The sequence below is a fragment of the Lontra canadensis genome, unplaced genomic scaffold (genome assembly GCF_010015895.1).
Source record: "Lontra canadensis isolate GAN:19392208 unplaced genomic scaffold, GSC_riverotter_1.0 scaffold143, whole genome shotgun sequence".
In the NCBI taxonomy this organism is placed as follows: domain Eukaryota; kingdom Metazoa; phylum Chordata; class Mammalia; order Carnivora; family Mustelidae; genus Lontra; species Lontra canadensis.
Genome location: NW_022631137.1, coordinates 1,662,510 through 1,689,355, shown reverse-complemented (window position 1 = coordinate 1,689,355; position 26,846 = coordinate 1,662,510). Strand labels below are relative to the sequence as shown.

The 26,846-nt window shown below is 44.2% G+C and overlaps 1 protein-coding gene across 12 annotated transcripts in view; it reads left to right on the top strand.

The window, feature by feature from the left end:
* Window positions 1–26,846, top strand: part of RBFOX1 (RNA binding fox-1 homolog 1) — a 2,042,166-nt gene that overhangs the window by 1,111,842 nt on the left and 903,478 nt on the right. For all 12 annotated transcript variants that reach the window (XM_032843801.1, XM_032843800.1, XM_032843795.1 and 9 more), the window contains one exon: window positions 14,153–14,200. In XM_032843801.1, the coding sequence (XP_032699692.1) occupies window positions 14,153–14,200 (48 nt within the window). The remainder of the gene's footprint in view (window positions 1–14,152; window positions 14,201–26,846) is intronic.

The window sequence follows — 26,846 nt, the reverse complement described above, 5'->3', positions numbered from 1 at the left end:
CATGAGCTCAGGGTGTCAGTCGTGCGATGGAGCCCGGCGTCTTGCTCCATGCTCAGCGGAGGAGTCTGCTGGAGACTCTCTTTTCTCCCTCTGCCCCTTCCCCAGCTTGTGTGTTCTCTCTGTCTCTCAAAATAAATAAATAATGGTTTAAAAAATAAACTTTTATTTTCGGTATGTTAACTTTTAGATCCATGTTGTCAAACTTAGGAATATTCCATTGAAAGCTAAACCAAGAGTATCTGTATGTTCTTTGATGAGTGAAGATACGGAAACCCAGATTGAATATCTTGGGTTACACAAGTTTATATAATGTCTGGCCCTCCAGTAGCAAATTTCTACACTTAATGTTGTTTCCTTCATAATACCCATTCCAGAGTATATAGAAAATTGACAGAAAACAAGAGAGATCTGTATCTTTTCCAAATCCATGCTGGTTTGGTTCGAGCAGCGGTGGGAGTGATGGAAACCATTTGCAGATTACTTAAGGCCGTAGACAATAAAGTTTGTATTCCTGGAACAAAGAGTTGATTACTTAATCTTATTGAAAAGGTTACTATCCATTTCCTACCAGAACGTGAAATGTCAAAACAAGGTCACAAAATACTGTTTCCCAAGAAACTGTGGTTGACAAGATGGCTACAGCCCAAATGAATACTGCAAATAACCAGTTTTCAAGGAGAGCTGTGGCTCCACCCAGCGATCAGCAGAGCTTTGTCAATGTCTTAAAGCAGAACCACTGCTTGGAAACTGGTAACACATCTCTATACTCAAGAGGTGTAATACAAGAATGCTATTTTTTTTTTCCCAGATAGTTTGCACTAGCTCTGTTGAACTTCAGTAATGCTCTACTTTCTCTGATTGGCATAATCCTTGCTTTGACCATTAGTTGTGTTTTTGGAATATCTGATTCCTAGAAGGAGATTAAATATTCAATTAAGTGGTTTTGTTTAGTCCTTATAGTGTGAAGACCCTGACAAGAGGAGTTGAGTGGCTGTTGACGTAGACTGTGAGCATCAAGTCCTAGGAGACTTGTGCTCTTAGAAATTCCCACATGGGGACACCTGGGTGGCTCAGTTGGTTAAGTGTCTGCCTTCAGCTCGGGTCATGATCCAGGGTCCTGGAATCAAGCCCTGCATCTGGCTCCTTGCTCAGCAGGGAACCTGCTTCTCCCTCTCCCCTCTGCCTGCCACTCCCCCTGCTTGTGCTCTCTCTCTCTCCCTGTCTAATAAAATAAAATCTTAAAAAAAAAAAAAAAGAAAGGAAGGAAGGAAGGAAGGAAGGAAGGAAGATAGATTCCCATCTTTTGTTGTTCCTAGGGGTCCACTTAATGGACAGAGATAGCAATGACACTGAAGAATTCAGGCAGTGTCTACAACCATCTTATATAGAGAAGGAAGAATAATAATGATGACATTATCTAATAGAACCATATCTAGTGAACATAGATAACTATAATAATGTTTAAAAATTGCAACTGTAAAAACAAACCCTTCCAACCCCTTTGACTACCTGACAGCATTTTACGTGCTTTATCCCAGCTTAATACTAACACCAGGCTGATGGTATCCGGACTGGTACTAATCCTATTTTCTGAGAAAGGGAGGGCACAGATAAGTTGCCTCATCAAATCACACAGCTGTTAAGTGGCGGAGGGAGGATTTGAAGCAAGGTAGACTCATTCCTGAGTCTTCTCTCTTATTTTGGCCTACACGGCGAGGTTGAAATTAAAGTACAGTTTCTCATTGCCTTTGCCCTCACATATCATTGTGAATTATTTCATTATCTTAATATTGCTGAACATTCACTGTGTCACATTTCCTCAAGTGGTTAGTAGATTAATTAAGAACGAGTCTATATTCTTTATTTTTTTGTTCTAAATTTGAGTCCTTTATATAGGTGATGTGGGGCATAGCTACATTGTGTCAGATGTAGGGGACACTGGGAAAATGCGTGTGGCCCTATAGTGAGGAGTGAAAAGCTCCTCGTGACAGACCCAAATTCCTGGTCCAGCTCCTCTTTCAGTTGACCTTGAACCAGATTAAGTTTTCAGGGCACCATATCAAACCAGTACATTTCCTGCTCTAGCGCCCTCTTGGGGTTGTTTGAAGGCAAAGATCAACGACATGCATTAATAAGAACACAACAGCGTCCAAAACCCAAAGGAGGCTGTGGACGGGGAAGACAGCCACTATGGCAGCCAGCTCTTCAAGTGGAAGGCCAGACTTCTTTTTTAAAAAGGGCCTGCCTGACTGACCGCGAGGCTGCAGGTCCACTCAGTGGGCAAGGCGTAAAGCCCGCTTGCCTTTCTGCATCCTGCTCTCCTGATACTCAGTTTGGTTGCTTACCTGGAGTGCACTAAACTTCAATTTGATAATTGCGTCCTCAAATCCCTTAATGAAGGTGCCTATCAAAGTATAAATAATTACCCAGTAATTTTGTATTTGCAAACTCTTTCCTGGCTGTTTATGCTTCTCTGTGGTTCAGATGGGAAGTTCGGGGGGCCTACCTCACGCTTCCCTAAGTCAGGGAAATTTCAAAAGCCCGGAGGATGGCCTCCTAACACCATTCCCCACCCAAGGAGCTCACGTCCGCTCCCTCCCAACACTGACCTCCATCTTTTCTCCTACTATTTATAAACCCACTGGAAGGCTGCTTTTTTGTTTTGGTGCTGGTCATGCAGATGTGTGTCTGCATCAGAGGTACTGCCCTGGAGCTCCTGGGTGCGATCGCCTGGCTCCTTGAAGGCACCCAGGATCCCCGTGAGCCTGGGCTGTTTGCTCCTGCACTTGCTCCCTTATCAGCAACGTTTTGTCCTTTGGACAACACCCGCCTTAGTCATGGCAGGCACATGCCAGTGGCCTGTTGGGCTTCTCAGTGGAAGTGCTGGGGGTCATGCAGGAAGCTAAAAGCTGAGAAGACAACACAACAAAATGAAACGCCATAGGACAAAAACCTGACTTGGGTTGGGAGTTTTTGTGGGGGTGCTCCTCTGAGGATGCAGTTTTGGGGGGTGGGGTGCTTAGCCGCTGGGGCCTGGTGTGAATGAAGGGAGAAGCTGCATAGCCCGCGGAAGCCAGGTGACAAACCCAAGGCTTCCTGGGCTGGTGTTTTTCTCCTAGACGCTGTTTTTAAACACCGGACTTGTTGAGAGCCGAGCAGGTGACAGCTCCTCCACAAGTATTATTCTTAAAAGCCGCACTAAAATTATTCACCTCATGTAAAAACAAGTGCGATTTACATCTAATATGGGTAATTACTTTCACAGTTAATTAAAAGCGCTCTCATTAAACCCCTGCTGTGATGCCAATGCATAGCTTTTATTTGCAAACAGACCCTTGGTTGGAGTTTACCTTGGTGACATATTGCTCCTACCTGAGAGGGGGCTGCCTTCCTCTGTAGCAAATTTTAATTGTGCTGAGCCAGCAGCCCTGGGCTGCCAGGGTTCCTGCCAACTCTCTCTTGTCCCCTGATAACTAAGCTGCAAAAAAACATAGGATGAAGAGAACAAAATAATTCATGGTGGGGTGAGGGTGCGATCTTCAAAGAAAAAAGTCACAACTCTTAGATGAAAGACCTGCTATCTTTATTTGCATGAAGATGTGGTTTGGGAATTCTTTTGTGGGCTTTCTGGCCTTACAGCTCTTTCCTGCTACCTCTCTCCCAAAGAGAATATCCCATAATCCATCCCCACTTAAAATTCCTCTCCAACATTTATAAAGTCAGAAACATGGCATTCTGAGCTAGCCAACTAAAGTAGGTTCCACTCTCTTGGTTGAATGGTGTTATATTGAGATCTTTGCTTATTCTTTCTTTCTTTCTTTCTTTCTTTCTTTCTTTCTTTTTTTTGGGTGGCCATTTGTATGAATTCAGGCAAAACAATTCTGAAATAAATTCTCAGTCTTCACATTCAGATCGAAACTTACCGTTTTTGGAGAATCCCGTGCCTGGAAACAGGGATATACTGAACCTCCTTAAACACATACTAATAAAATGCTTTCTCAAATGATCACATTCATGCTAAGTAATTAAAGCTTATTAATTAAAGCATACAGCCATTTGAGACTTAAATTTTGAGGAGAGATAGATTGTAATATTTCAAGAAGTTCACAGACCCCGTGAATGGGACGCTGTGGTATAGTGCTTCGTGCTTTTTATTTTACGAAGTTATTTGCTACCCTCTACTGGTGCTTTTTGAGATTGCAGGGGCTGAGCAAATTTGTGAATGGAGACCAAAGAAGTGGATATAAAACATGTCAGTGCAAACGTTCTATGCTATTCTTTATGTATTCAAGTGACCTTATTTGAATCTTGGTCTTTCGAGCTGAATGAACACAAACTGAAGAATTCAGCAGGAAGGCACGCATGACTCCAAATTTGTACCAACTATAGTTATGAACAGTTACTCTCCCCCGCCCCAAAGAACTTAAATAATGCAACTGCATTTTGGATTATGTTTTAAATATTCAGATCCAAAGGCAAAATATGGTGTTGAGGAAAGCGTACAAGACAAAGCACGTAGATGGGGTTCAATCCCTCTTCTGCCATTTGTTATCAAAGCCAGTGCCCTACACTCTTTGACCCTCAGTTTTCTCATCTGCAGAATGGAAGCACTGGGGCAAATGGTTCTGTGGCTTGTATTGATTTTCAAAGTTTGAATCTCTGTGAGGGTAGGGGGGAAAAAAAAACCATGAGAACCCAGGTTGTAGTAAATGTTCTAAGTCCTAGAATCTCAGTTCATACTGGTTAGCTTCTTTTTTTTTTTTTTTAAATTAATTAATTTTTTAAAATTAACACATAATGTATTATTAGCCCCAGGGGTACAGGTCTGTGGATCTCCAGGTTTACACACTTCACAGCACTCACCATAGCATATACCCTCCCCAATGTCCATAACCCAAACACCCTCTCCCTGCCCCCACTCCCCCAACCACCCTCAGTTTGTTTTGTGACATTAAGAGTCTCTTAGGGTTTGTCTCCCTCTGGATCCCATCTTGTTTCATTTATTCTTTTCTTACCCCCCAACCCCACCAAGTTGCATCTCCACTTCCTCCTATCAGGGAGATTATTAGCTTCTTTTAAGTGATAAGTAATTGTTACTTGCAGAACAGTAGGAGACTTAAATGTCCAAACTATAGAAAAATTGCCGTTGAAAAGAAAACTATTTATAAATGAAGGGAAGCAGATGGTACCCCAAAACATGCCTTTTTACCATAAGGATTATTTGGGGATGATTACTTTAGGGAGACTGCAGATTCAGTAGAATCTCTGAGAACAGGAAAGTTGCCCTTTTCTTGAAAAAAGTATTTACATTTGTAAGAGAAATCTCCATTTGTAAAGGCGTCTTCCTTCCTGTACCCGAAGAGAAAGGGGACTCCAGCTCTCCAGAAACTCTCATCAGTGGAGGAGGCAGTGATTTAATAATCTCACCCTTGTTTACTGTGTTTTGTCTGATAATCTTCCATAACGGGCCATTCCCCACCCCAACTTCTTTCTATGCCTTTAGCTGAAGAAGGCCTTGATGGCTGGGGCCATTTTGGGACTTACTCACAGGAAGTATAAAAGTCATTAAATTTCTATTTGTTCTTCTCTAGTTAATCTGTCTTTGATTATGGGGATATTAGTGAAGAAGCTTGAAGGGTAGAGGGACACATTTTTTTTTCTCCCTGACTATTGTTGATTTAGCATTTAAAATGCACTTTTGAATTCTTTTTGGAGTGTCATGTCGAAATGTACTTTTTCGATAATGTTATAAATTGCCTTGCCATAGCATTTATTTCCCGTTTGAAAAGAAGGAGCAAGACACCTGGATTTCTCCCTGAGTAGAAGGGTAGTTGATCGTAAACCCTCTTTGGGTTTGGCATGAATCTTTGGCTGTGTCTCCACTGATATAGAAAAGATGTTAGGGTTCGGGGTCGAGCAATAATTCTTTTTTTTGTTTTTTAAGATTTTATTTATTTACTTGACAGAGATCACAAGTAGGCAGAGAGGCAGGCAGAGAGCGAGAGAGGGCAGGGTGGGGGGGGGAGCAGGCTCCTCACTGAGCAGAGAGCCTGATGTGGGGCTGGATTCCAGATCCCTGGGATCATGACCTGAGCCAAAGGCAGAGGCTTTAACCCACTGAGCCACCCAGGCGCCCCCGAGAAAGAATTCTTGAGACATGTTGGTATAAAAAAGGGGACAGGACGTGTGGGCTGTGCCTGGGTCCTGAGGGATGGCCAATTATACACTTTTGAGTTGGAAGGGGGTTAGGGTTAGTATAAGTCTCTAAGGAATTTGGAAGCAAGGTTTCCGGGGCCTTGAGGGGGCGAGGTATTGTTGGGAAAAAGGTCATGTACGACTGTCTAATAAAGCCTTACCAATGAGACCTTCCGATGTATATCGGTGGACCACATTGTTGCAGAATTGCGGGGTTTTTTTCTCTTCGAGTAGAAGAATGAATCTGTCAGACACAAAAGGGTGAAGTGATAGTTTATTAAGCGAAGGTGAGAACAGAAAGCAAGCTCTCTAGCGGGAGAGGGTTCTCTTCATGGTCACCACATGATGTAGTTTTGAGATGTCGGTGAGCTCTGGAGCCGATGACCAAGAAAGATTTCTTGAGACATCTTTTGTGCAAAAAAGTTGATTTTATTAAAACATAGGGAACAAGACCTGTGGGCAGAAAGAACTGCACTACGGTCACAAGGAATGGCCCAATATATACTTTCAAGTTGGGAGGGGGTTAGGGATAGTGTAAGTCTCTAAGGAATTTTGGAAGCAAGGCTTCCAGGACCCTGAGGGAGCTCACTCTTGTTAGGAAAAGGTCATTTATGACTGTCTAATAAAACCTGAGTCATGAGAACCTTCAGATGTATATCGGTCGGTCATATGCTTGGGGATTATTACTAACATAGATCTTGGGGGAATAGAGATAAAGGAAGTTTCCAAAGGAATTTTTATATGTTCAAGTAGACTTACAGGATCCTGGGGGTCAGACTGAGATTGCCTTCTGCCCTCAGCAAAGTATTAACATCGAGGCATCTGAGTTCTTAGAGGAAGGTCACTCTGCCTGTTTCAAGGACTTGTCAGTGGGCTGTAAGTAGTAAGGAAATCGAATTTTTCTTTCGCCTTCATTTCCCACATCACCCACCAGCTCTTGAGAGCTGTTTTTAACGGTAGGTATTTCCTTTGAAATGCTCTCTGGGACTTGGTGGATAGCTGAGTCCAGGAGAACAATGTCACATCAAAGATAAAATGACCTCACATTACCCTCATGTCCAGTATAAGTGCCCTGGTCTTTTCCCTATATTGTCCTTCCAGGGTTGATACCTGAAGTCATTACCAGAGGTTCCAGGGGCTGTCCTCTGAAAACACAAGGGCGCGTGAACAGAACACCTATGCACCTGCCCTTGCATCTCTTATATAAAGGGGTTTTTCTGCTCCCCCAGGGGTTGGATTGCGTGGTGTGGTCTCTGGATCATGCCTTTCCTTTCTCTGCGATGAGTAAGCAGGTATCAAATATGAGGGAGTCATACTGGAAGCTCCTTGAGGCTCTTGATTAGTTTTCTCTGGCTTCTGTAAAAAATTACCACAAATCTGTGGCTTAATACAACAGAAATGTATTTTCTCATAGTTCTGGAGGGTGCAAGTCTGAAATCAAGATGTCAGAGGGGCCTCTCCTACCAGACTCTCTGGGAGTGAACCCTGCCCTTGGGTCTTCCAGCTCCTGCTGGCTTTGGGCACTCTGTGGCTGATGGCCATGTCACTCTAGGCTCTGCCTTTGTCTTCACATAGCCATCTCCTTTCTATCTCTTAAAAGGACTCTTGCCATTGGATTTAGGGCCCATAGAGATGATCCAAGATGATCTCACTTCAAGATCCTAAATTACATTTGCAAAGACCCAATTTCCAAATAAGTTCGCATTCTCAGATTCCAGGGATTGGGGCATGGAGTTAACCTTTGGAGGATTACTGTTCTACCCACTCTAGACTCCTAGCGTCTAAATCCTTTAAGGCCTCCAGATTCCCACTGGCAGACATTTCCCTCCACCTATTCCCAGGGACCTTTAACTTCTGGGCACTTCAGAGCTGTGAATGATGCTGACACCTGATCCAGGATTATGGTTCTCTGCACTGTGGGCATAAATAACCCCTGACCCACAAAAATCATCAGGAACGCCAAACACACAAAAATGCAAAAGAAAAGAAGTCTCTCTTGGGAGAGAGAACAGCTTCTGAAAAGAACAGACACACAAGTGCTCTGATGTCTAAAAGCCAGAAGAACTCGGAAGACTTGGAAGAGCAAACTTTAAAAATAGAACCGTTTTTAAGTTCTCAGGACTCTACTCAGAACCTGGTCTCACAAAGACATTTGGAGGATGCCATTGATGACAGCTAACATTTATTGATGACTTGCCATATGCTAAGACCTTTGCACGCATTAGAGATGCCTGACAACACAGGAGGCGGCTATCATTATTTTACAGACAGGGAAACTGAGGCACCAACCCACATCTAGTGTGGAGCAGAGTCCAGGTGCATGAAGCCAAGCAGTGTGATTCCCTCGCGTGTGCAGAGTCCCATCTGTTGCTAGCGTCTGAGTCACCATTTGGAGTTTTCCAGCTACAGAAAGGAGAATGCCTGGCTTCTGTAGGGAAATTGATGGGTTGGTGATGAGTACACGGCTCCAAATTCATACTTAACACTTAAGTCGTTGAGCTGTTTCCCAAGCGAAGTCATCAAGTGGGGCTGAAGTACTTACTCGACTGTTCTGGTTCGGAAAAGGTCAGGTCGGAGCCCACCCGGAGACACCAGCTCTATGTGGAGTGATCTGAACAATAATTTGTTCCCGCCAAAGTGACATTTTTCCAATTTGAGTCCAACATTGTTCAGAGGCGAGTGCAGTCCCCTGTGGTGCCTCCTGCGTAGATCTGCAGTGGGTGAAAAACCAACAATATCATCTAAATAAAAAATCCAGCGTGGGCTTAGTAAATTAATCCTGACAAGAATAAATTGAATAATCTTAGGGAAATGGCAAGAGCCCTGATTCTACCAGATGGCTTTTTTCTGTTGCTTGTGAGGGTCCTTGGTGGCAGATTAAAAACAAAAACCTGCCTTTGGCTTATTGATTTCGTTATTAGTTGATTAACACCTGCCACTTCTTTGTGGGTAAATCAGAATTGGATATGGAGACTCTTCCCTGAAAACTCAACGTATATTCCCTGGAGGAGAGAAAGGAAATGAACACTTCCCCTGATCAGAACAGCCTAAAGCAGACAAGGAACTGTTGTTTCCTGCCTTGTTTCTAGGTGGCATCTCCTGGGTTTAAAAATAATTCATGATTTTCATCATTCCCATTCCCAGTTATTCCCTATGTGTCTTAGTGGATCAATACAAAGAGAGTTCTCAGTTTGAGAGAAAGGGTTCATGGGGCACCTGGGTGACTCAGTGGGTTAAAGCCTCTGCCTCCGGCTCAGGTCATGATCCCAGGGTCCCGGGATCGAGCCCCTTATCAGGCTCTCTGCTCAGCAGGGAGTCTGCTTCCTCCTTCTTTTTGCCTCTGCCTGCTTATGCTCTCTCTCTCTCACCCCCCTCCCCGACAAATAAATAAATAAATAAATAAAATCTTAAAAAAAAAAAAAAAGAGTAAAGGTTCAAGGTCAGCCAGGGATGTCAGCCATAAATCAGGGGTGTGGTGAGAAAACAACGACCCCCAGTCCCAGGAGTGGACCTTGCAGATCATCTGAGAATCTTGTTGTCTGAGTCAGCAGGAGCCGCTATAACAAAATAAAACCAACTGAGAGATTTAAAACAACAAAAATGTGTGTTCTTAGAGTTCTGGAAGCTGGAAGTCTGAGATCAGGGTGCCGGCATGACCAGGTTCTGGGTGGCACTCTTCCTGGGGTGCAGACAGCACCTCCTTTCTGTGTTCTCACATGGCCTTTCCTCTGTTCATGGATGCAGAGAGGGAACAAGCTCTTTGGTGTCTCTTCTGATAAGGACATTAATCCCATCAGATCAAGTTCCACCCTTTTTTGACCTCGTTTAACCTTAATTACTTCCTTAGGGGCCCCATTTCCAAATACAGCCACACTGGGGGGTTAGAGCTTCAGCCTCTGTATTTTGGGGAACACACTCGTTCTACACGCTTGTAAAAAGGTAGAGTCTGAGTCAGTATATGTGCGGTGAAGCCTGAGATGCTCTATTTGGGGCACAGACCCCCTCTTTGAATAGCCCGTTTCTCATAGTACCCCTTTGTCACAAATAGGCAATCAAGACTTCAAAAGGTAAAGACACTTGCCTCAGCCCCACAGCTGGCATGCGATGGCTCCACACTTGGGGGGCAGGCGTCTGGCTTTAGCACAGGAACTGCTAACCATGACAACGTCCTGCAGTCAAGGCTTCAGCCTTGAGCTCCCAGCAGAACCCCTGGAGGGCTTGCTAACACACAGATCTCTGAGCATATCATCTGGTCCGGCCCCAGAAGATGCACTTTTTTAATAGGTTCTCAGGTGATGCTGGTGCTGCTGACCTGGGGATCACACTTGGAGAATCACAACTGTGCCTCGACTCTAGATCATTTTGCTTTAGATGTCCCTCCTCCCCATAGAAAGGAAAATAACGAGACACATGGCCTGAATTGTCCAGACTGACCAACCACCTCGAGTAAAATAAAATAAAATCACCTGAAAGGAAAGCAAAGTGCCTGGTGTTAGGACCCACTTCTGGGTGTAGACTTAGCTCCATCGTTGTGTGACCAAGGATGGGTGACCTGATCATTTACCTCAATTTTTATGTGGTAAAAAAATAAAAATGCCAACCTCGTTTGGTTACGGGGAGTTTAAAGACAAGTGTGAAAAACACCTACCATAGTTCCTAGTGCCAGGGAGGCTTCCAATCATCGCTCATTGTTTCAGTCCCATTTTACTGATATTAAAACATTCCATTACACAAAAAGCATAATCTTCAGATTATGATATTGTCTTCTTTTGTTTCACTTGTGATTCACACAGACCGAGAATTTGTTATGCTTAATAAATCACCATGGTGATAGCCTTCCACTTAATCAACCCTCTCCCACGGACGCATCAGTAGAGTAAACCCAGCTAGTTCTTGGGGAGAGAATAAATATTTCTATAGATTTAACTCACCCCACACTGAGCCACTATTGTTTGCAGACCCATGCATCATCCTGCCTTACCCATAGTCCTGCTCGCCTCCATCTCCATTGCTAGAATGGTCGGGCCCAAAACCTTGGCATGGTCCTTGGCCTCCATCTTTCTCTCATATTCCACATCCTATCCTTTCAGGCATCTATCTCTTCACTCCATCCATATTCTTTTTAAAAAAAATATTTTATTATGTCATTTTACAGAGAGAGAGACAGAACAGGGGCAGAGAACGAGGGCGAAGGAGAAGGTGGCTCCCCACTGAGCATGGAGCCTGACGCAGGGCTCAAACCCACAACCCGGAGATCATGATCTGAGCCAGAATCAAGAGTCAAATGTTTAACTGATTGAGCCACCCAAGTGCCCCACTCCATCCAGATTCTGACCACTTCTTACCACCTCCCTGCAGTCACCCTTCCCAGCCACACCACCACCTTATATCCAACCTTCTCCAGCCAACCCCAAACCAGTTTCCCTTTGTGCCCTTGGCTCTAAGTTGTCTATCCTGTTAAAACAGAAGTCAGAACATGTCTCTTCTCACTTCAAAACCTGTGAATGAAGACAAGCGCTGGCCAGGACGTGGAGAAATTGGAACCCACATGCACTGCTGGTGGGAATGTAAAATGGTGCAGCTGCTATGAAAAACAGTATGATGGTTCCTAAAAAAAATTAAACACAGAATTAGCCTGTGGTCCAGCATTTCGTCCTCTGGGCATCTATGCAAAAGACTTGAAAGCAAGGACTTGAACAGATGTGTGTACACCTATGTTCATTATTCACAGTATCCAAAAGGGAGAAACAGCCCAGTATCTATCCACGGATGAACATGGATGCACACAATGTCATATATACATGCAATGGAATATTCTTCATCCTTAAAATAATGGAAATCTGACACATACTACTAAGTACATGGCTGAGCCTTGAATGGAGTTGTGCTAAATGAAATAAGCCAGACACAAAAGAGCAGATACTGTACAATCCCTCTTATATGAGTGTTATACACCAAAGTGGGCCCTACCTTCAAGTTTGTATCTTGAGGCTCCAACCCCCAGTATCACTGTTTTCAGATACAGGGCCTCTGGGGAGGTAATGGAGATGTAAAAAGTCATAATGGCCCTAGTTCGATACTACTGTGTCCTTATAAGAAGAGGAGGGGACTCCAGAGACCTCTGTCCATGCACCAGAGAAGACGCCACATGAGGGCACAGTGAGAAGGTGGTGGCCATCTGCAGGCCTGGAAGAGAGGTCTCACCAGAAACCCACCCTGACAGCATCTTGATTTTGGACTTCTGGCCTCTGAAAGTGTGAAAAAATACATCTCTTTTATTTAGGTCTCCCAGTCTGTGGTATTTGTTATGGCAGTCCTAGCAGACCAGCACAGTGAGGTCCCTAGAGTTGTCAGACTCACAAAGGAAGTAGATTGGTGGCCTACACGGGCTGGGGAATGGAGACATGGGGCGTTGGTGTTTATTGGGGACAGCATTTCAGGTTGGGGAGGGTGAAAAAATTCCTCGAGGTGGAGGGCAGGGATGGTTACACAGCAATGTGAACGAGCTTCCAGCCACTAAACCGTATACTTCAGAAGGGTTAAATGTAAATGTTGTGTGTATTTTTTTTTTAATTTTATTTATTTATTTGACAGACAGAGATCACAAGTAGGCAGAGAGGCAGGCAGAGAGAGAGAGGAGGAAGCAGGTTCCCTGCTGAGCAGAGAGCTCGATGCGGGGCTCGATCCCAGGACCCTGGGATCATGACCTGAGCTGAAGGCAGAGGCTTTAACCCACTGAGCCACCCAAGGGCCCCAATGTTGTGTGTATTTTGCCACCAGATCAAACAAACTCAAAAACAAACCAACCAACCCTGGGTGGTTCCTCGCTGCTCTTAGAATAAAAGCTGACATCCTCCTCTGACCTCATCTCCCAGTATTTTCCTAATTTGCTTCCATCCTGCCACTGAGTCCTCCTCCTTCCTTCCTGTAGTGAAACGGTGTCTGATACTTTGCACAGGCTCTTCCCTTGCCTGAGAGGCTCTTGCCCTGGATGGCGACATGGCTCATCCCCTAACTTTCTTCAACCCTTTGCTCAGTTGCCACTTGTCTTTAAATTTAAGATCTTATTCCCCCGTGCTCATCATTTCCATTCCCTTCTCCCGGCCTTATCTGTCTTCGTAGTACGAATCCTCTTATAATATTAAAAAATACCATTTATTGATGTTTCCTTTTTAATTGTCTGTCTCCTCTAGCAGAGTGTAAGCCTTGCCAGGGCAGGACTTTCCATGTGTTTTGTATGTTACTGAGTCTTCCTTTCCTAGAGCAAGGCCTGGCAAGCAGTAAGTGCTGAATGCCTATCTTCTGAATGCATAAGTAAATGAATATTACAGGTGCTTTTGTGTGTGTGTGTGGGTGAGCCCACACACCTAACTGGTGATTAATTCACCTAACTGGTGAATTCCTTGAGGGTAGAAACCATCCCAGAGCAACGTGAAAAAAGGCATAAAAAGTTAATGTGCCATGAATATAGCTGGATGGGTGGACCAATGGATGAATGGATGGACAGATGACAGATAAATGGATAAGTGGGGGATGACGGATGGATGGAAAAGTGGATGGACAGAAAGATTAAAAAAAAAATAGATGGTGATGGTGTTGTGTTGAAAGGTGGTAGATTTGACTATCCTAAATCTGGAATGAAAGAGAGAGAGATAATAAGTCTCATATTATTTTATGAGCCGTCAGCTTCTCTCTGTTGTGGCCCCTGATCCATAACTTTTGCCTTCACCCCACATCTGCATGTAATAAAGCTTAGTTATGACATCCATATGTCTCTAATGCAAACACCCGGGCATATACTTCTTAAAAGGGCTATAAAGAGCAATGGCTCGAGAAACGACCGTTAGGAGTGCGAGTTTTTTTTATTATTTTAAAGGGCATTTCAACGACACTGCTGAATGTTCCCTGACCAGAAGTCTGACTCCTGTTCTTTCTTTTTCTTTTCTCTTCCTCTCAGGATATCAAAGCAGACTGCAATACCTGTGTGGAAATAGAGGACAGAAAGGTAAGTCAGTGTTTTTCATCTTTTTGGTTTTTAAAAAAACAAAACAAAACTCTATGATTTTAACCCAGGTGTTTAAGGCTGGATGATGGCTTGCAACCGTGATCCGGGTACTGATATTAGACGCTTAAAGGCAGTCATACTTTAAAATGTTTGTTTGTGTTACCTCTGATGGTTTCGGTGAAGAGCACATAACATAATTAAGTATTGAATATGTTGGTGCCAATTTTTTCTCTTAGTCCTATGCTTGTCTTCAGGAAAATAGCTCATTTATCCTTAACTCATTTCACCTTGTTGTTGAATGTTATGAACGATTTTTCTGTAATATTACATACATATATGGTAGGATATAAAATATTGGGCTTTCCAAGTTGTGTCCCCATATTTGATCTCTACACTTTGAGAGGGAGCCTGCCTCAGTTTCCATCATGACACATTGATGGGAGCAATGATGTTCTATGGCATAGATCTATTTATGTGAGATGTTTGCGGGGGGCAGGGAGGGGAGGTCCTTTTTTATATTTTCAGAGCCCCCCTGCCCCCCATTTATCTTCCTGTTACACTTGGTGTGGATCCACTCAGGAAAAACAACTGTTAGACAATTGTTCTCCACGACCTGTCCTTATTGACGAGAGTTCACAGCAGTTTCCCTGGTAAAGGGCATCCAAGCAGATCAAATTCTACCTTTAACGCCTTGGATCCAAAGAGGTCAAGTAAGTGAATTGAGGGTACATATCTCCTGGCTACTTTTGACATCATTCCGCAATTTTGAAAGATGTTTCTCTGTGCAACTGTACCATTATTGTCAAATGCAGTTACTTCAAGCAGAGGTTTTCAGCCCTGATTTTGTGATAGCTCCGTCATCTGCTGATTAAGAAGGTGGTTGAGGACTCCTCAAAACAAAATTTGCTTTTTAAATAAAAGGCAATTGCCATGGATTGTTTTAAGGAGTGTTAATCTCCTCCTGTTGAAAAGAATAATGATATGGAGGCTGAGATTCCCTCCTCGTGATCCTTGGGTAGGTTCCGTTTCTGGGTGGCTCTCTCCGTTTGCAGGCAAAGGCATTTCAGTTCATATTTGTGTCTGCTGCGTATTTGCATGCTGTCGTTCTTGTAGGTGTGTAATTTTGTGTGTTGGGCAAATGGAATTAAGGCTGAACATATGTCTACAGTCTTTTTTCATCCGTTCCTCCCAATTCTGCTGTGGGGGATCCGCCCCAGCCGCTCTGCCCACATCAAAGTGAAAGCTGATGTCCCCTGCCCTGCTTCCTACATTCGGGATGCTTCCACTTCCCTTGGACTTTTGTGGAAATCACAAGCATGTTTCTTTCATATATATGATTTTTTTGGGTATCTTCTTTGCTAGTAGTGTTTCAAAGACACCAGGAGTCCTGATACCTTACAACAATATCAGTTCTGTCTTCCGTAAGATAAATGAGCAGCCAGGATAATCTCTGGGCAGTGAAAGCCGGCCACATGGCTCCGTTCTGCTGATCCAGACTGCCATTGGTTCATATATCATGGCAATAAGGATCCCCCAAGTCTGTGGATGCCTCGTGATGTTTTATTGGTAGGAAAAGTCATATCTGTACACGGCTTCCACTATTTTCAGACAAGAGAAACACACATGCGTGTGCACACACATGCACACACGTATATGCATTTCTGTGCTTTGTCATAGCCTGTGGGGTTGAGTCAGGCACGCCAAAAACAGCCTCGTCTCCGAACAGGTTCACCCGGGGTTTTCTAAACATGAGTTCTCGTGACCGATGGCGCATGAATTGACCACACCTCTCCGCTGGCAGTCCATTGGTGATGACTCCTAGCAGTCCCACCGCTATAATGCCCACCTCCGTTTCTGCCGTCTTCTTCTCTAAGGACTTATTATTCCTTCTGTCCAATGGGAGAAATTTTCTTCCTCCAGGAATTCGTTTCTGACTTATTTTTGTGTGATTCTTACATTTGGGCTGTAGCTCCTCTGGGTCTCCTAATGGGGCTGAGGGTGGGGGTGAGGTTTGGGGGGTAGCTCTGTATGTCAGGGTCTTGTCTCCTAAGGGAAAAGTCAACCCCAGTCATCCCAGCGCGGCGCCGGCCCCACCCCCGCCGAAGGGTGCCGGCCCCGCCCATGTGTGCAGGGTTGTGGCAGGAGGGCACGCAGGGAGAGGGCGGCCGAGGCATCAGGAGTGATCTTGATCCAGGCTCTCCAATGCACTCTGGTACTTCTGTCACCCTGACGTATAATTATGAAATTTCACCATTGAAGTGATGACACTTGCTCCTGTGTGCGCGCGCGCGCGTGTGTGCCCCTCTCCACTTAATCCGAATGCTTCTGGCAAAATCGGTAATTTGATAAAGTGGAATTGAAGTGACGAGAGATGACAGAGGTGCCAAAATAATAAGTCAGCCTGCCTCTGAAGACGCAGCCCTTGGCCCGTGTGGGTTTTTACGAAGCACTGAGTGCTCTGAAGCAAACCAGCCGTGATTTCTCGAAAGCTCAGTTTCCTGTAGTCAGGGAAGCTTAACGTGGTATCTGTGGGACGAGGTGGATCCCCGGGGAAACCTGGTTTTTATTTCCTTTTTCATTTCCCTTCTGCTTTTCCTTCCTTCCTGTCTGCCTCTCTTCAGTATACTCTCTCTGTTTGGATGCGCTTGCGGGCTTACATCTGTGCCTCTGGCTGTGGTTGAGGACCTTCTGGAGAGAAGGATTTTAGAGAACGGGAACTCGAGTTTGCTGTGGAGTCTAATAGGGTCTTTCCCTGCTGCCCCCTCCGTTTTCATGCCTCATCCTGTCCAGCAGATGAATCATTCTTGCATTGACTGCATCCCGCAGGTACAATGACAGAAGATAAGCGGTGAGCCCGTAAGAGCTGAGAGAGCCCACATCCTTCCTGTTTTTCTGGTCTGCACACTGGTTCTGTCCGAGACCGAGCGAGAGAATCCTTCTCTCCCGCGTCTCTGTGTTTCTTTATTCTGGGTGCCTGTCTTCCACTGGCAGACATCGGCAAGGAGCTCCCTGCCGATTGCCGGTTGCATATGGAGAAATGCGGGCCTCGTATCGGGGGAGTGCTTCTGTTTCACGGTTCCCTTCTGCTTCCAAGCTCACCAAATCCCAGAGCCCCCGTGAGTGCACCTGCATGTGGATGGCTTTCTGGCCATTTCTTAGAGTCATTCAGAGGCTGTCACGGGAAGATCTCAAAGGCTGCAGGCATTTTTCACCCTTAAGTGGGAAGCAGAGCTCAGATTGTTTCCTCCCACAGTGAATGCCGTGGAGCTAATGCAGATTTAGCAAAGGTGATGGGAGCCAGCCCATCACTCGGAGCGGCCGTATGGCCTTGCAAAACCGCCTGCCCTTGACATTTACAGTACCCTTGTTGCTTGTGCGGAGCCGAGGCATTTAAATTCATTTTTATTTGTGGTGTAAAATCCATCTGAATTCCAGTACTATTATGAAGACTGCAATTCAGGTGATGGCAGAAGAGGTGGATGGATCAGCCGGGGGGAGAATCTGTCAGGAGGAGATGAGAGCCCATTTGTCAAAGGCTATAAACACAGACAGCCCTTCCTCTTCTCGCTTGCTGCCTGGCCTGGTGCGGCTAAACAGTTTCAGATCCGCTATGAAATTGCATGGAAGGAGTCTGAGCTGTTTTCAAAGTTGGGGCGACTTTCAGATTGGATCCAGTTGGAGCTGCGATGGGGTCCGGAGCAGATGCTGCCTGCCTCGGTTAACCCTGAGCCTTCTGTTCTGACTTTTCCCTGTTATGAGACTCGCTCTGGATCAGGACTCTGAAGGGCCTTCCGTACTCTCAGCACCCTGTGCGGGAGGTACCAACAGGATCCCCATTACAGAAAAATGGAAGAGGTTAAGTGACTTGCCGGAGAACGAGTGGCATCAGAGGCCAGGATCTGAACTCACAGATTCTTTTTTTTTTTTTTTTAAGATTTTATTTATTTATTTGACAGAGAGATCACAAGCAGGCAGAGAGGCAGGCAGAGAGAGAGGGGGGAAAGCAGGCTCCCTGCTGAGCAGAGAGCCCCGAGGCGGGGCTCGATCCCAGGACTCTATGATCGTGACCTGAGCCAAAGGCAGAGGCTTTTAACCCTCTGAACCACCCAGGCGCCCCTGAACTCACAGATTCTTAACGCACAGCCTAGGCTCTTAGCTCTAACGCTAGACTGCCTCACACACACAAACATGAGAATTACGTTTGTAGGAGATTTGCCTTTTCCTACAGATGAATTTCTGCCCAGACTGGCATCTTCATCCATTGCCAACAAAATCACCTGTTTTTCAATTTAGGACAACCTTCAGCCCTCATGTTCTAGCTCTGGTAGAGACTCACCATATTGACTTACCATACCCTTGTCAGCCCTGACCCTCTGATGAGCCGCTGGCCCCGGTGGTGGGGATGCCAGGACTTTTTCTGGTCTCTCGAGGACAAGAGAAGGCAGCCTGACATACAGTGCTGGCTTCTGTTTCTGGTAGACCTGGTTCAGTTCTAGCTTTTGTCTTTTCACGAGGGTGTTTGCAAGGATTAGAAATTCCATGCTCACAGCACAGGAGTGAACATAGTATAGGAGTGAAAAACATAGGTCTTAGAGCTTGAAAATCCTGTTTTTTGGGGTTTTTTTAAGATTTTATTTATTTGACAGACAGAGATCACAAGTAGGCAGAGAGGCTGGCAGAGAGAGAGGGGGTTTGATGTGGGGTTCGATCCCAGGACCCCGGGATCATGACCTGAGCTGAAGGTAGAGGCTTTAACCCACTGAGCCACCCAGGCTCCCCAAAAGTCCTGAGTTTTTATCCCAGTTCTCCTACTTAGCAGTTCTGTGACTTTGAGAAGCTCTCTTACCTTGTATCAGTCTCCATCTGCCTGTCTGTGAATTAGAGATAATATAACTCACTTGAAAAGTTGATTTGAGGAGTTGATAATACTGTAAGGCAGTATGTGACACACACACACACACACACACACACACACACACACACACACGTATAATGCCTGGTACAAAATAAGAACACAGTCGACTGCATCTACTTTCATTTTTGCTTTTGCTAATGTCCATAGCTACAGGTATCACATGTCATTTATAATTTAATTTTTTTTAAATGATGAGTCCCCTAGAAAGTGTTATGGAGGCTCACAGAAACAGACCACCAGGGGACCTAGGGACCTAGAAGGCTTGGGGAATGTTTTACAGAAGAAGAGATGCTTGGCCTAAGCCAAGAAACAAACTCCCTCATCTGCCGGGTCCAGGCAGGAATCCCATGTTAGTGATGGGGATTGAGGGCCAACATGAAGCCATGGGGACAGCAGTGAACTCAAGAACAGTGACCCCATATGCAGGGGCTCTGTTGCAGCTACCTGTTACCATGGGGAATATACGTTCAGTGTTGCCAATTTCTAAGGCAATCTGGAAATACAGATTTTAGTGGAAAACTACTGATTTTTAAAACACTGTGCAAGAAAAGTAAAACCCATATGTAGAGAAGATTCAAGAGACTTGAAGTCTTGAGACTTGCAAGCCAAGTCTCAGTGGATTAGGAAGATGTGAGTATCTTCAGTGGCTGTTGAAGGCCTGACTGGCAGAGGGAAGAGGGAGGGCAAAGACGGAGGCCTAAAAGCATGTGGTGTGTTTCGGATAGGTCCAGGCCCGGTGTGCATGTCTGAGGGTGACCAGTGGGGAGACTGGTGCAGTGAATGGTTAGAAGATTATGGAGAGTAATGTGTGTATCGCCGATGGTTCATGGGCATTGTATCAATCTCCCCTCTCAGTGGAAGGAGAGAGTAAGGGAGGGAAGGTCCTTGTTGGAGGAGGTCAGAGATATATGGAACCAAACTCAAACTTTGTGTGATAACTCACCAAAGAAGAAGTCCTGAGGAAAGCGGGAGAGGGGGACAGAGCCCAGAGTTGGAGCCAGAGGCTGGCTGGCCGTGGTGGAGTGTAGCAATGAACTAAGGGGAAGGCTTTGCCAAGAATAAGATGAGGTCAGCCAGGACTCAAGAAACAGGGTGCTGGGTTCCCTGTCAAATGTCCTCTTTTTAAAGATGTATGGTGGAGGAGGACAGTGTTTTCCTATGGGCCAGTATTGCCACATGTAGGGCTCAGATTTCAGATGGTAAATGAGGTACCTTCAGGTGTCTCATGGACATGGCATCAAATCAGTTAGTGAAGAAATGTTGAAGTTATTGTCTTGTCAGTTATTTTTCAGACCTTAGGATTGTATCAAGGTGACTTGATTTCGTTGGTGTTTTGTTTTGTTTTTAATAAGCCCCAAGGTCTCCAACATTTGCTAATCTACCCTTCTAGCCAAGAGACCCAGAATACTTGACAGGCAATTCTAACGTCTGGGTCTAATTTAGTAACATTGTTTTACTTTTGAATTAAGCTCACATTCTGTATTGACAGAAGATACCACTCTTTCCATTTACTTCAATATATAATTTTCTTTTACAAAATTCTACTTAGGATTGTCTTTTATAATTTTAACATATTCATTTAGAATAAAACTGCATTGATTTATTGAAAATCAGATGGATGTGAAGAAATTATATATATGGATTGCACGTAATTGGAGTTCAAGAATCTGTTTTCTGATGGTGGGTTTGCAATCAGGGGACAGATCTGGGTTTGCATTTGGGAAGTTTCAAACTCTGCTTGTCTGCAAGAGGGACTAGTCAGGGGCAAGGATGCAGTCAGAAGTCAAGGCTGGACTGTACAGACAAGAGACCAGGAGTCTGAGCTAGAACCACACAGGAGATGGAGAGGACGGTCTGAATTTGGAGAGAGTTCATCAGGCCTATCCATGCGGTTTGGTGACCCTGACCCTGCGTCACGGACAACTCTATCCAGGGACATATCAGAGGCTGCTCCTTTCACGTATCTGTGTACAGCTGGCTGCCATGAGAAGTGGAGTTGATCAATATGAACAATAAATTAATCTCCTGGATCTCAGAGGCTTAGATGCCAGTGAGGTTGAAAATGAGCACAAAGCAGTCACCAGGGTTGGTTTTCTATTAGTACTGCTCTCCTTCCGTGGGGATGGGAGTAGATTAGTCCTCTGGGCTCTGACAGGCAGAACAAAGACAGAGGGGAAGGCGTGCTCCTGACTCTGGAGGGCCTCTCCCTGGAATGGGAAGCATTCATGGAGGAGTTTCTCATTAAAGACTGAAATGAGATGATGCTCAAGACGGACGAGGGCAAATAGTGCAGTGAGCACCATTTGGTAAGACTCAGGATTTGTCTAGGGATTGGATTTCTTTTCTGCTGCAAATGTCCTTTGTTTAAGGCTGATTATGTTTATGCACTAAATGGGTAGATGCTCCAAGATTCCCCAAAGCTGTGGAAATGAAAATTAAAGCATCCCGAGAAATGATATTTGAGTCACAGTTGAAGGCAGGGAGAGGAGTTGAGACTCCTGGGTGGTCTACGGAGATGGAAGCGTGGAGGAAGAAGTGTGGCATGACTCAGGAACTGAGTAGAGATATGTTGCTTGAGATGAGGCTGGGAAGTAGGCAAGGGCCAAGCCACCTAAAGCCTTGCAAACCTAGGAGTACTTCGTCCAGTGTCATAGAAAGAAATTGATTTTACATGGAATGTGATCTGATGGTGTGAAATAATTGGATGCGTGATGACAGTCCCATTGCTTGCTCACAGCTTATACTTGACCCCTAAGACCTCCAGCAGGTCACACCTGGTCCCACTATCTCTGGCCAAAGAGTGGGGCAGGGTCATCTAACCACCGCAAAGCTTTTGTCTGGATCGCTTACCTTTTCTATGGGTGTTACCTTCTTCCTCTCAGGCAAATTCCTCAAGACCTTGAATCTCCTTCAGATTAGGAACCATCATTCCTATCAGGCAAGGCTGTCATTCCAAATGAGTCCATAGCCACTACCCAGCCTGTTCTTTGGCTGGGTTTGGAGCAGCCAAAGAATGGTGCCCCCATATCTGGCCAAAGAATGGTGCAATCTAGCATTGGCAAAGCAACCCACATTTGTAGATTTGCCTCTGTTCTGTTGAGATATTTATGAGGCTTGGTGTGTGTACCATAATAGACGCCATCTTAGCCTTCTCTCTGCTGGGAAACCAGGCACTCTGACAGAGACCAACACATGTAGCATCCCAACAGCCAGACTCAACATCATTTGTACTTGAACTTGGGGATTAATCCAGAGAGGAGATGATAAGCCCCAGGGTCTGGAATTAGGAGTCCAGAACCTCGGATAGGGGATGACAGTCAACTCTAGAGAGGACTCCTCCTCTCTAGTTGGTTTCTTGGTTGCTGCCAAGAAATATTTGGCATTTTTGTTCACTTCGACATTATTTAGAAAGACAAATTAATATGGTAGAAAAGAGTTTGGGAATCAGATCTGGGTTTGAATCCTGGTTCTGGCCTTAGTCACTAGTTGCAAGATCCTGGAAAAGCCACATTAGCTTTCAGATCCACAGTCATACCATCTGCAAAATGGGTTAGATAATGTATGCCATGGATTGTTCTTGTGGGCTGTATTAGGACATCTTCACCTGCACAATAGAAAACCAAATTGAGTCAGTAAAGAGTTAAAAGACAAACAGCTGTTGGGTCAAATAACAGCAAAATTGGGCTGTTTTCTGGTATAGCTGGATCCTGGTTTTTAAATTCCAGGTGGGGACCACCAGCTACAGGCTTAAATTCTACCTGAAGAAAGAGAGCTTCTTTTGCAATCGTTTCAGTACAAATTCTGAGGGTGATGTTTATTGGCCTAATCCTAGTCAGTTTTGGAAAGCAGTACTCTGCCTGTCTATCTGCCTTCATCTACAACCATAAGTAGGTTGGGCCCCAACTGAACAATTTAAATGGAGTACAGTGGAGTCTCTAAAGTAAACCTTGACTGATTGTTTTTCCAGGAGAGAAATAGTAATTGACCTAGCTTGCATTGAGCACTTACTGTATGCTAGACAATGTTTTTGGCACTTTATGTACATTCTATTAATTTCCTTTTAAGTAGATTCCACACCAAGTGTGGAGCCCGGTTCAAGGCTTGAGCTCATGATCCTGAAATCAAGACCTGATGAACTGAGAGCAAGAGTTGGATACTTAACCAACGGAGGCACCCAGGCACCCTTATGTTCATTCTATTATTGAATCTCTGTAAAGATCCTTTTTGATATGTACAATATTTATCTCCATTTCACAAATGAGAAAACTGAGGGAAGGGGGCCTTGACTAGTATGCCTGGGATCACCCAGTTAGTAAGTGTAGGATGAATTTTCAACCCAGGTGGTCTGCCTTTGATTCTTAACCACTGGTGACACTACTTCTGCCAACGATGCCCCACAGGAGAGAACAGTCAATGGTCCTTGACTGCTCTGCCTGCTCGGTGCCTGGCACACAAGTAAATGGTCGCTCTGTTTTTGAGAATTTTTTTAACAAAACCCTCAAAGGAATAGAAATAGCTTGGGCCATTGCTAAATGACATTCTGGGATGCATCTCTGCATTTAATTTCCTCTTAATCACTCCTCTCTAGGTGTTATTGGAGGTCCTCAATGGGTCTGCTTTTTGGAATGATCAAAATGTTCACAGCTCCAGTCCATGCTTCACTTCTCTGCACGACTGAGAGTTATTTTTGTAGACAAGAGCTTCTTACTCCAGGGTGGGTCTCTGCACCTGCCTTTTATATTTTATCTGCCGGTTAGCTGATGCTTTCTCTTTTATTGAACTTTGAAAATGAGTTGTTAGTCATACTTTCCTCTCTCAGTGATTTTAGGGAAATTTGAAGGTAGTGGTAGGCTGGGGGTGGGGGAGAGGCACATAAAAATTGGAAGAGCTTCTCAAATGGATGCAGTGTGGAGTTAAATTAGCCTCTGATGGGGCCGGATGACAGACGATGAGGGGTGCTGGGCACACTCAGCAGTATGATGGGCAAAGATGTAACACAAAGAGTACCGTGAAAAAACTTCTGAGTTAGAGCAGACCGTTTGTCTGATACACCGTCCCGTCAGCCTTGAAGTCGGCTTTGGGAAGCTAGTCTGAAGAATCAGAGCTAAAACAGACTGGTTAAGAGCTTTAGCTCGGAATTCTCAAAAGGCCTGGGTTGGAACCCCAGCTTGGCCACTTCCCGGTGACTTAACCTCTCAGATGCCCATGTTCTCATGTAAAATGGACAGAATAAGAGTAGATACTTTCTGGGGTTACCGTGGGACTCATTGAGCTAATTTACTTAGGGTCCTTATCATCCTCGCTAGGCAGAAGGTATGCCCCTGATCAGTGTGAGCTGCTTTATTACATTCCTACATTTGCAAAAGCAAAGCAGAAAACTCCTCTTCTTCTTTCACTCTGGAGTCAGTTTCTTAGATTTCTGGTAAGATCAGAGACGTTCATGGAATTGGTCTAGGACCAGTTAAGTACCTAGCAATGCAAATAACAAAACTGAAACTGTACACCTGGTCCCCATTCATAAGTCTGGAGTTCTGTATATCCTGCAGGTACTTATCAGTCTGGTTGAAGGTGCATAGAGAGGGTTGGGAAGCATGCCTAAAAGTGTGGGCCATTGCTGATTGGAAACGGATTTAATCTCTGGTGCCGACTCAGATTGATTGATAGTGTCTGTAGGAGGGCTGCGTTGATGAGGAGTCTGAGCCCAGGGTTCTATAGGAGTGCATGATTGGTTAGTGATGTCTGACAAGGGTGAAGGGGGTGGAATTACAGTGTATGTGCCAGAAATAGGTGGTTGCTAGCCTGGAATCTGGCAACCAACCACAAATGCTTTGTATTTAAGCCCAAGGATGAAGAGAAGGTAGCTACTTCATGCTTGGTCTTTACTTTTGAGCACTCCTGTTTCTCTTGCTATGTTACAGATTTGTAATTCATCAAGGTACTGGTATTTTATAGATGATACATGGCTTAAACACAATTTAACATTTAAAAGCCTTATTCCAGACACATACAGCCTCACTTTCCTAGGCCCTTGGGAAACTTACTTGACTTCAGCCTCAGATAGGGTTATGCTTTTGATACCTCAATTTTAAAAGGGTCTTATAATTAAGTCTTATAATTAAGACTTTATAAATAAATCTTATCTATAAGATATTTGTCATCTCTTAAAAAATGATATCTGTCATTGTATTATATACTAATTGGGGCTGAATTGCTTACATTTTAATACCATTAATTATAGCTGTTGCTTTCACTTGTCATTTATTTTACTTAAAAGGAGCAAGTCTATTTTTTATAATTTTTAGTGATACTTTTTTAAACTCTGAATTAAAATGCATTTAGGAAACACCTAATTAAGTGCAGAGCTAGTTATCTAGAATAGTTCTGTCATCCCTTCTCCAAAAAAAAAAAAAAAAAAAAAAAAATGGCCATCGGCTTCTTTTGTGATGAGTAGAGTGAGTGTTAATTAATTTTTTTTCCTCTTCAGTTGGTGTGTTTTATTATCCCTCTTCTTGATATGTGATTGGGTGACTTTACGATGCTTTAGATAGAAAGCATGTCCTGTCCAAATGTGATTTATGTTGTCCCAGAACTTTTGCACAGTTCAGCTGAAATTTTCTTCATGTTGATCAAGGTCAGAAAACCCAGGGATTATACCATCCATCTTAGCAGCTGGAGTGCTGAAATAATTTCTGATGGAAGTTGATGCCGTAGCAACAGAATCCAGAGGTTGGCTGGGGAAAACATGCGCACATGTGTAAACTCGCATATACACAAGCACACGCATGCACAACGCCCAGGCATGTGTTATATTGAGTTTTTGTCATTTTAATTGAGCTTTTTTTTTTTTTGGCCTATTATAGGTTAGAATTTATTTTGGAATAAAGTAATCAAAACTATAGTATCTTTTACTGTGCTTATTACAGATTAAAAGCTCTCAGAACCTACAGGGCAACCAGAAGTTTTTTATATTTTCTTTTTCTTTTTTTAATTTTTTTTAAAAGATTTTATTTATTTGACAGAGAGAGATCACAAGTAGGCAGGGAGGCAGGCAGAGAGAGAGAGAGGAGAAAGCAGGCTCCCCGCTGAGCAGAGAGCCCGATGCGGGGCTCAATCCCAGAACCTGGGGATCATGACCTGAGCCCAAGGTAGAGGCTTAACCCACTGAACCACCCAGATGCCCCTATATTTTCTTTTTAACCAGAAGATTTTCTGAGTGGATTGGAGGACAGACCCTTTAGAACAGAAAATATTTCAAGCTTAAGACATTCTAGTTTTTGGTTAAGGGAGTGTATGTATGGAAGCAAATCCTGGTCATAAGGCAGGCTACAGGGTGACTCAGCCAGGGAGGCTGATAGCTCTTCCCAGGTGCCTGATTTGGTTGAATCACTGGTTCTCATGGTATACAGAGATTCAAGTCAGAGGAGTAATAGAACTTCAAGTGTATCCCTTGCATCCCCTTAGAATAGTATATGACCTTGCAATAAGGAAAAAAAATAGTTTCTAATGTGATCTATTCAGATTGAGTTTTTCTGTTGATCCATTCATCGATTTGTAGATTGACAAATACTGATTTTGCCCTGATGATAGGAGTGTCTTCCTGGGGGAAATCATGAAGGCCTGAGAGTGATCACTAAGGAGTTAATGGAAAATTTACACAAAGGAAATCATACATACACTCAAACTCATGGTGAACACCTGTCCTTGATAGCTGTATGAAAATGCAAATTAAAG